The sequence below is a fragment of the Antedon mediterranea genome, chromosome 4 (genome assembly GCF_964355755.1).
Source record: "Antedon mediterranea chromosome 4, ecAntMedi1.1, whole genome shotgun sequence".
NCBI classification, from domain to species: Eukaryota; Metazoa; Echinodermata; class Crinoidea; order Comatulida; family Antedonidae; genus Antedon; species Antedon mediterranea.
Window position 1 is genome coordinate 27675559 of NC_092673.1, and position 10895 is coordinate 27686453.

Sequence of the window (10895 nt, forward strand, 5' to 3'; positions counted from 1 at the left end):
CTTTTCTGGGCTAATTTTGTCTAGTACTTTTACAATATTTCGGACAATAATCAATTCAACTGGTTTGAGTTTTACCAATTTTGTAGAGCGCCCTCTTTACCGGCACACAAAATTGTTCGATCCGACCGTCAAGAAATTAGCAACAATGTGGTTATTTTATGTTATAGCATTAATGGTCAACAAGTTGTATTTACTTTGGCTCAGCTATTCTATTTTCTCTGTACATTAATATTTACGATGCAGCATTTATTGTGGTCAGATATCGCTTAGGCCGCTCATGTCAACGAGGTCTGCATCGGAGTTTGTGCGATGCAGGTCGATGAAGTTGTTGATGGCCTGTGACGAGCGCTCTTCTGGTGGGCCCTTAGTCCAGCTAATTGTGAATAGGCACTTTCGCAGACCAAGCATTTGTATGGCTTCTCACCTGAAACGTAAGAATTGTTTAGAATTTATAACGTGTCACGTGATTTGATTTGTGTATCGAACATGACGTCACACAAAAATAACGATTACGATCATTCATTGATAGAAATAAGATACAAACAAAATACGAACATATTACGAATGGCAATGAAACGTTGGCTACTCTAATATTATAATAAACAAACTTGGATAATGAAAACACGTGACATGAATCACATTAATTAACATATTTACCTGTATGTAAACGAATGTGGTTCCTCAACGTCGACGATTGGCTGAATCGACGCTCACAAAATCTACACGCAAACGGCTTTTCAAGCGTGTGTATGCGCATATGCGAACGGAGGTTACTACGTGAGTTGAAGCCTCTGTGACAGACGACACAGTGCAGACGACAAGATGGCAAGGCGGGAATCTTTGTTACGTTCAAGTCTTCTGTAAAAACATTGTGTTTCGGTAAGTAATCTGTTATTTATGTATGTATGTAGTGCACTTTATTCAAATATTGAATGCTTGATTAACAAATACAACCATATAAGACAGATATGTATGATTATTCACTTATTTGTTATTTAAATTGATTTATTATTATTACTAAAACTTACCGTTTATTTGTTTGTGTTCTTCGGTTGATGTCGGTGACAACGGGATGCCGAGAAACGTTTCGTAAAAGTTACCGTAATAGACGAGTAATTCTTGGTTTGGAGGGATTGCCTATAAAGACAAGCAGACAAAACAAAAGTTATATCGTGCCTAAATATCTGTAAGTACAGTTTTACTACTGTCTATTGTTAAGCCTAACCATCGGATAAATTGGTTCTCATGTATTGTACGAGTAGTAGCTAACTCGTGCCACACATAGTGGTGGGTCTATGATTTTTTTTAACGAGGAGCTCCAAAATAATTCGTTTCTCCTATGCAGAAACAACAATTATAACAAATGTGACAATATGACCTTCAAAATAGATTGCTTTAGTCTATTAATATATAAAATAGATATGAAAATGTAGTTCGTAATGGCAAGGAAATCTAACAACAGGATGATGAGATCAAAGAGTTTATCTATGGCTGCAAGACGATGCGATCTTAACACAAAAGTACATATTACAGTACTGTATTTGTCGCAGCCAGACATAAAATCAAATGATTGTTACGAGTTCCTATCTTTGCAAAGCAAGCTCAGTGTCCTGTTTGTTAGATTGCCTTAGTAATGCTAGCTCTCCCTTGGACCCCAAACGCAACTGTTTTCGACTTACTTTTAAAGCCCTGTAATATATCTCGGTTCCTAATTGGAACACCTCCAAGTTCTGTTCATTCTCGTTACGAGCACAATTCACGTGACACATCCAGGTCTCGTAAGTTTCCTCCGACGCATCAAGATAGTGAGCAAAGTTACCGTCACTGTCAAACACCTCCCATGCATAGCGATTATCAGTCATAAAGTCCATGTCTTCAGCGGAAACTATCTTACCCGTGAATGGACCCATTTCGGTTCCTTCTTTTATCCATGTTGTTGAGAATATGCCGATATCGGAGCCCGGTAGAGAGCTAGGCATAATACTTAATTGGTTCGGTACTGGCAAGTCTGTGAAGTAAATACATTGCATTGATAACTTGTATATACAACTGCACTGTATCCTTGAAAGTAACGAAAGAAATGGGCTATGAGTGGCTTAGGACCTTGTTGTCTACCCCGTCGTACTATGTCGTTTTTATATATTTTGAAATTTTGTGTATTTTTGAAGAAATGAATATATTATTTACTATTACATTTAACGGAAACGATAACGGATACGACAGCGAACAAACAAACCAATTTTTCAGTACACAGTAGTAAAATTGGTTTTGCTTTGGTTTGAACTACCATTCTATATTGAAAGCAAAACTAATCGGAAAGTTTTAAGCCCGCAGATATGCTTACTAGGCATGTTTGCATTTTGTTAATATTTTTATTCAAATCTATATTCATTATCTCTGATACAATTTCTCGGTTAAGTCGTCCTGTTTCGGTTTATATGGACTAAATCCACTTAGTTGTACGCGATGATGGACATATTTATAGTTATGTGTAACCAAGTTTCATCGAATTGCACAAAATGGTCTAAAACGTCTCCACCTGTAACTTATGCCTATATTCATTGCATAGTAAGCAAATAAATAAAATTAAACAAGCGTGTAATATATGAACGCCAGCGCAGTGATAAAAGAGTAGGCCTAGCAGCTATAATGTTTTAATTAAAAGTTAAAAAAATACACATATGTCATTCAATGCCAGCCAACATACGTGAGCATATGGGTCGTCGCGATGCAACAACGTCAAGTTCACGTATCAAATTAGCAACAAGAGCGGAAATTAAAATTAACTGTTATTTAGCGGTAAAGTTAATGTGGCGATTCTGATTGATGGACCTATAGAAAATGATCTTACATTGTGGTGTGTTTATCGAAGAAAACCTGTCGAAAATACAACGCTTTTTGGTCATCAATACTAACATTAAAAGCGTTGATTGTATTGTTCGCCATAAAAGAAAATAATATCACCCTGAAGCGGTAAAAGTAACTGTAATATTAAATCATCAAAAGTCATTTTAGTAGAGTAAAAAAACTACACCAGTCGTGTAATAGCGGTAACTAAGTATCCTACTAAGTAGTTGTCCGTATCCATTTTCTATTGTTTCACTAATAGGTCTTAACAATTACTTTAAGCTTTAACATAACGTCTTAAACAAGAGAGGTCAAATAGTTACAAAAGCCCCCGGAAAGTCGATCTGCAGCCTCCTGCTCAAAAGCCATTCACTGGGGTTAGCCTCAGGCTATCATTTTCGTGTTTTCTACAGTAAAAGGGTGTAAGAACTATGATAAAAAAAAGGACCCGTTAATGCATACCCGTCCTCGTTTTGCATTGTGATTTTTTTCAAAGAAAGTTTGTGTAATTGTTGTGTTTACATTTTTCATTGTATACATCAATCAAGGAGCTATAACATTTTCTGCCTGCATCAATCAGTCAAGTTACTTAAAACCAAGTTTGAAAATTGATCCAAGTTCTTTATATTCTAGTAATTAACCAATTAATTTATTTTCAATCAACAAATAAAGTTTTATAAATGGTTTTTCTGACTAGTTTTTTTTTTCAGTTTAAACCAATTAAAATGGGTACGTACGTACGTATACGACGTCTGGGCAACTAAACTATAGTAGTTAGGCCTATAATATAATGTGTGTCAGGTCATGAGGTAAATAATATGGTCTGGTTCTAACATTATTTAGACTTATACAATGTAAAATGCCATATCATGTGATCTGACAGAATGTGAAATACGAGGGATTAACATTATACCTTTAAAATCGTGGGAATTTGATTTAGTGATAATGAATATGCTGTTATGGATGATTAAATTTATGATGTTAATGATAATAAATGTTGATAAATATAAATAATTAACAAATATAAATAATAATCATTAGGCCTATTAATGATTACAACCACTTGAATTAAACCAACGAATTCTCACAATAATGGTATTAAAGATGTATTGTCCCGCAAAAACATGAACATGAAGATCAGACCATTGTTTGACAGACATTATTATTTTTTTTAATTACATTTTTTTTTTCAGGTAAATAATTATTTTTTCGATCCAGTGAACTATTAAGTGACATTAGAATGGCATATTAAAAAAGCATATGAAAAAAAAATAATTTTTTTAGGGGACAATATATCTTTAAGTATCAATAATCGTGTAAATGAATAGGCCTACGGACGGTTGATGATGGTGATGATGATGGTATAATCGTAATCGTCCTAGAGGTCAATGACCTCCTCATCATTTTTATAGGTCAGCTTTTGTTTAATTATCCTAAATTAAAAATATGATGCTGGCAGTATTATATTGGATACGTTTGAATACTTTTAAAAATTTCTATTTTTAAAGTAATAAAGTATATCATAATGCGAATACAAACGTTGTAAAGAATACTGTTATTGTGATACTGTTATATATGCTGGTACTTTACGCCGGTTTTTGACCCTGATAACGTACGTTTTTTACCCCGCAAGTGCACATGAAATAGGCCTAAGAACCTTTTTTAAATTTTTTTTTCTATTTTCATCAGCTTTGTGTCTATTCATTGTACGTAATTAAAAGCCTATATAATGTACGTATACCAAGTAACATGTTTAACATTGTATTATTGTGAAATGTACATCATATTATGAAAAATATTATTTATTGAGTTTATTATATTATTCCTTGGTTATAATATTTACTTATAGTGCGCTTTTTACTGTACATCTTTTGTCTCCGCCTTAAACAAAAAAATTAAGAAAAATTATGATTTTAATTCTAAATAGTCCTATAGCAATAGAATAACATTGCGTATATATTTCTATTTAACATGGCAAATTTGTCGTATATGCTTCATTATAGGCCTACGTATATGTCTATATTAATATTATGGCATTCTTTCCTTTTTGTAACATTTTAAAACCATGAATTTACAAGGATGTTATGAGATTGTAGTCGTATTTAATAACCTTACTTTAAATGTGTTAACATGATTAGGCCTAACAAACGAAAAGCAATTGTTGATAAATAAGCTCTATAAACTACGTGCAAACGTAACATTGCTTTTAAATCATTCACATATTGTCTGAATTGTACCGCCAACTGACATACCTACATCGTAGGCCCAGAGTGCTAATGAAGACACAATATGTTCATTTCAAACTCGCGTGATAACACTTTGCGCAATAACGCACGAGATTGGTTATGCATTGTTTCACTACGCCGGGTTCACACCGGTTGCGTTTTACGCCAAACGTGTAGGACCTACCTGGATTCCGTGTACCTAAATTGTCACTGTTTACGACAATCATCTGTTGTCGGTCGGCTATCCTATATTTATTATATAGCTAGGTATTAGTTGTGAGGTCGTCACACGTGCGTTGTATGTAGTTTATCATGCCGTTCTGCTTCTCCATTGTTTACATAACATATTATCTATTTTAGAGTGTCCAACATATTTCCAAATACCTACGATTATCATTTCGAATAATAGTTACATATACTCATAATAATATTATGTTTAATTCGGTATTATTCGTCAAAAACATTCTCGACAAGAAACCAGTAGTAGTTATTAAAATTATATTACATAATTGAATGTTATTTATTATGATATTTTAGCTAAACATCGTTTAATGTAGTAGTTATGTAATAAACACATGATAGATATACTTGATGTCTTGTTATACTGGGCCGTTGGTGTCGTATGCTTGGCACATGCGTAATGACGTATTACAAAGGTCGAAATTTGTCGAAATTTCGACAAATGCCGAACAACTTGTCGAAACGCGCTGTTTATAAATTGTGTTTTTAGAGTTAAATTTCAACTTTTTATCACATAATCTGTTGATAATGGCTATGGGAGTCTACACAGACTATATTTAACTGTAAATTAATGAAAATAATTATGTTTACCTTTCTTTTTCTCGATGATTTCGTTGGCACTGTGTTTCGTCTGCCGGGTGACCGTCTCCCCAACGACGTTACACCATTTACCGTAAAGCGCGTTTCGCAGCAACTCGGCTGTAATCAAATTACTCGGTAAAGAAGACTGGGACATTTTTAAATTTCGTGTATCTACCTCGATAGATGAACTGTTAAAACACTTGTTGAAATTTGCCATTTATATATAGCCAGCAGTCAAAGTGGTTGAATGTTGTCGGGCAAACGCCACATTGTCCTAAATCGCATTTGATTAGTTGCTAATGAAGTAGCTAAACACTCTTTTAACAATCAGGCAATGTTGAACAAAGGCTGACTAAATTTGTGTATCTTAATACGACAAGTGTCTGTTATGATATGAAAACGTGGAGAACAGCAGCACGGTGGCTGCGCCTGTCCTGTAGTTCAAACCTCTAAGCGATGTGCACCTGCAAGTTGTTCTAGCGGGTGCCGCGTGTATCTGGTCAGGACGCAAACGTCAGAGTCATTAATTTCAATGCATAAGAAAAGAAGTAAAGCTGTACTGACAGGTGAAGAGCATGCTAGCTAGGGAAACTCAATTAATATAAATAAATGCCTGATAAATGGTGCGCCAACACACGCTCAAAGTTTGACAAAGTTCGTGGCAGCTGGTTTGGTTAACGTGTGTTCAACGTTACCAACTACACGTAGCCTACAAGCAACAACACAGAAATATAAAATACTTTGTTAAATATTTAATAAGACAGCGATTAAACAAAGCGCGGCTACTAGATAAGTTAGAGTGATTACTAACTTGTTAGTTGGAATCGTTTACAAAGGAGAAATATTGGGGACGGAGAATGACTTATTGACGACATAACCGCGCCGCGAGAAAAAAAAAACAACACATGAGTACAGTCCACCCACACGAAACCATTCAAAACACTTGTTGCATTTACATTATACATTTTATTCAGGCAGATGTTATTAAAACGAATGATTTATCCAACAATGTCATACCAACATTTTCTTCACTTGAGATGTCTTCTTATTAGCAAGATAACGTCATTGCAATTATTTTTTTCCAATATAAAGTTGATGTAAAACCCTTAAACGTATGCCATACGCACAATTCGAAAACACTGCGTATCTTAGCGCAAATATCATTATCGATTTAATACAGACTATTTTTACACAAAAAGTTGTTTTTTTTTTCAATCGTAGGCCCTGATTAAATCGACAAGATATAGTAACAGATTGCGCTAAAATTATTGTTTTATTGATGGTGTAAAAACCAAAAGACCATAAATAATACTTGTATCATTGACGTACAGCATATCATGGAGTAGTTTAAAAGTGATTTAGTACAAGATGATTATTGATTACGTTAAAAAATAAGTATTTCTAAGGCCATATTCTCATTCAATTATCAAAAATGTACATATGTAATAACCAGCGGAATTATAGGCCAATTAGATAATTGTATATACTCTACAGTGTATAATATCTCGATTCCATCATCTTCTATTGGAATAATTTAAGTATCCGTACGCACAATAAGATTCATAAAACTGTTTATAATGGTACACGAAGATACACTTTAACATGAATATGATTTATTTATCCTTTTGATATGTTATATAACCTGTAGGGTAACAGTACGTTCTAGTCCAGCCCCTTCTAGATAACTTTTGTTTTGCATTATGTCTTTGATGTTTGTTAGTTATACATTTTGATATTTTATACACTTTATACCAGAATTCAGCTTTACAATTTTAATAAATAAACCTGAAATAATATTACCATAATCACCTCAACGAAAAAAGGTATTTGCAGTGTAAAAGAGAGTGATGAAATATGGTCTTAGTAAACCAGAAAAGTGTCTATGTAGAGACATGTAAACGTTTGATCCCAACAATATTTTAGTGTTGTGATAAAAAAGTTTTATCATCAACACAGATGTTAATACGCTATATATTTATATTGAATTTAGCCCTCGCATTTTCAAAGAATTGCTGCGGTTGTTACAACACAAAACAAACACTTGAGATTCTTTGAATATATTAAATACATTTTCTAGCTAATTTGATAAAAACAATATGTTTGTGTGAATTGTATTATTGGAAGTACAAACCATCATTCAATGAATTGGATTAAAGAATTAATGGGAAGAAGAGAATTGGTGGTGTCCACAATCTTAGCCATCGCAACGCTTACGGCATATTTATTGAATTTGACGTTGCCGTAAATGATTATTATGACAATTGAGTTATTTACTGAGAGCAGACAGTGATTATATGATGATGATGTTGAATATGACGATGCCATAGAATTGTTTATGGTGATGGGCCTACTAATACGCCTATGTAGGCCTATGTATTTGATTGGCTGTTTAAAGTATGGCGTAGGGGTGCATACGTTGTGCCCATTGGTTATAACATAAGAGGAGGCCAAAACAATATAGCCAATTGCGGATCCAGAACGAGAGGGAGGAGGACCCATGGAAGCTGTCGCTTCAATAGGTTTACATCCGGGTACATAAATCGGCTTTTCCGATATATATTTTATTTGTTAGGAGAGCAGACTAAACATTATGATTAAATAAAAAAAAAATGTCCATGCGTCTATATTAGGCATATCGAGAGTAGGCCCTATATCGAAGTAATTATATATAAAGGGCCTGAAAAAATGTTATATGCCCATATATAGACATGATGATGTCATATCACTACCATATTTAAACATAGCACTACCATGGGCACATCAAACTTTTTTGACACATAAAGTTTGATAGTGTAGACAAAGATTAAAGATGTGTTTTCTCATTCTCCTCTTTCTTTTCTCTCCCATTTCTTTATTTCAGTGGAGGGAGGAGGGTGGTATTAACTACTAAGAAAAGCAATTTTTAAAGCTTAATATATTTATTTGAATTTTATGTTTTTACTTATGTTCTTATTGTAAAAAAAAATAAAAATTAAGAATAATTGAGTAATTGTATTGCATTTTTTATATATATATATATATATATATATATATATATATATATATATATATATATATATATATATATATATATATATATTTTATATATATACCTTTGTCGTGGATATGTATGTGTGCAATTATGTACTCGAATATAATATGCACTTGTGTGTTTTTGTACAGAGACATAGACCTATTGGTTTTTGTTTGTTTTTTGTTTGTAGAGAGGAATAGTTAAAATAAAAGAAAGTTATGAAAAAAGTGGATAATACATATAAAAGTATAAAGTATATATATATATATATATATATATATATATATATATATATATATATATAACTGAACGAATTGTTTCGATCAAATCGTATAAAAGATAAAAGAAAGTACAAGAAAATTAGGCCTACTGGAAAAAAAAATCAGAATAAGGCCAAATAAAAAAAAATACTTGTTAAGCGTCACACCCTCATAAATTTTCAGGGGCGGGGGGACGGTTTTTTTTTTTTTTTTTTACTTTTTATGGAGGTATAATTTTGTGCGATGGACGTTTTGGCCCACTTTTTTTTAGGACGAAACGTCAAACTTTTAAAATGCGAAACAGAACAAAATTGACTATGTATGAAATATTATTGCCGATGACAAAATTGAGTTTTGTATTGTTTATATCCAGACGTAATTAAAACATTAAATTTAATTGCCACCGAGCGAAATTGTAGGCCCTAGGCTAATCCGTCCAAGCTGCCACCCCCGCCTCACTCACTCGTCCGCCGTCTCTCGCTCGACTCATCTATCCAGGAAATTCCCTATCGCGAGAAGCATGATGTTGGTCTCAATAATACTAAATAGTGGGCTGATTTTGAAAACAGCTTACGGCATTTCTTAAGTGAATTTTTATTCAACGTATTCATTCTTCTTTGATGAATCCTTTGCCAATTGCTGTGTAAATCAGTATTTAAAGTTGTGATGCGAAAAGTGTGTGTAATTATTCCACACAGGTAAACCAGGCATAAGAAAACGCATCGCCGGGCCCATCGCCCAACAGGACCTCGTGGTGTGCCGATCTCGAGCGCGAGATCATCGTAAACAAAATTGGTAGAGCCCATTATGTATGGGGTGTTTCCTATTTACGAACCTATAAAAAACGCGCCTCGACCACTGTGTAGGCAAAATATTTATTTCGTTAAATCCCTAAATTGATAATCGTGTATTCTGTAATCACGTGACTGATGATGTAATCCTCAGCGACGTACTAAATGCACGTGATTTAATGTGTTGGGGAAAAAGCCTGCTGTTTACCACATTACATGATTCGCGGTGCTATTCGCGTTTCCTTGACGTAAATCGGCGGCGTGTAAATGAAACAATTGTTTTCACCAAATTGCCGTTGTCGACAAAGAGCGATCGGTGGCTAGCTAGCGTGGCTAAGCTAAGAAGTACGTATTTTTCAAAAATTACACCAGCCTAGCAAACATTTGCTAGTTTTTTGAAATTTTCAACTAGCAATTATGAAGAATCTACTAGCAAAATGCTAGTTGCTAGCGTGAATTTTGAGCCCTGCTCTGGAGCTGGGCCGGGCCGCTGAACTTTCCGTTATATATGGGTAAAAAAAAAAAAAAAATAAAAAGAGAGGCGGCTGGATAATCAGGAGCGGGCGGTGACGCTTAACAAGTATGTTTTTTTATTTGGCCTAACAAGGGAATATATAATTATTTGGATGAAGTGTAAAATCATTGTATTGATCATTTGAGAATGAAATGAATAAAATAGTGGTTAACGCCACAAAAGAGAAAAAAAAACTACTAGTTTTTATAATTAAAGATCGAATGCACTTTTGTAGGCTAACGTTATTAATCTCTCGCGTGTGGCAGTACGCAGGCCTATTGGCGAGCCCTGTATGTAAAAAACTGAATTACCAAGCGCGATGTTAGTATTGCTTCTTTCCACCATAATGTTAACAGTAGTAAGGGCTACTAAATAGGCTACTCTTATCTACGATCGGTAGGTAGGCCTACACAGTTATGATTG

At 34.0% G+C, this 10895-nt stretch overlaps 1 protein-coding gene across 1 annotated transcript; it reads right to left on the reverse strand.

The window, feature by feature from the left end:
* Positions 1-205: 205 nt before the first annotated feature.
* Positions 206-6048, reverse strand: LOC140047111 (PR domain zinc finger protein 12-like). Its single transcript, XM_072091934.1, has 5 exons — positions 5904-6048; positions 1680-2008; positions 1029-1137; positions 658-858; positions 206-424 (listed from the first exon to the last, which is right to left on the reverse strand). The coding sequence occupies exons 1-5, from the start codon at positions 6046-6048 to the stop codon at positions 276-278; spliced, it is 933 nt and encodes a 310-aa protein (XP_071948035.1). The 3' UTR covers positions 206-275.
* Between the last annotated feature and the right edge of the window lie 4847 nt (positions 6049-10895).

Coding starts and splice junctions, on each gene's coding strand:
- LOC140047111 (XM_072091934.1), bottom strand. CDS start 6,048: ATGTCCCAGTCTTCTTTACCGAGTAATTTGATTACAGCCGAGTTGCTG. Junction 2,009..5,903: donor AATCATCGAGAAAAAGAAAG/GTAAACATAATT, acceptor TTTACTTCACAG/ACTTGCCAGTACCGAACCAA. Junction 1,138..1,679: donor TATATTACAGGGCTTTAAAA/GTAAGTCGAAAA, acceptor TTGTCTTTATAG/GCAATCCCTCCAAACCAAGA.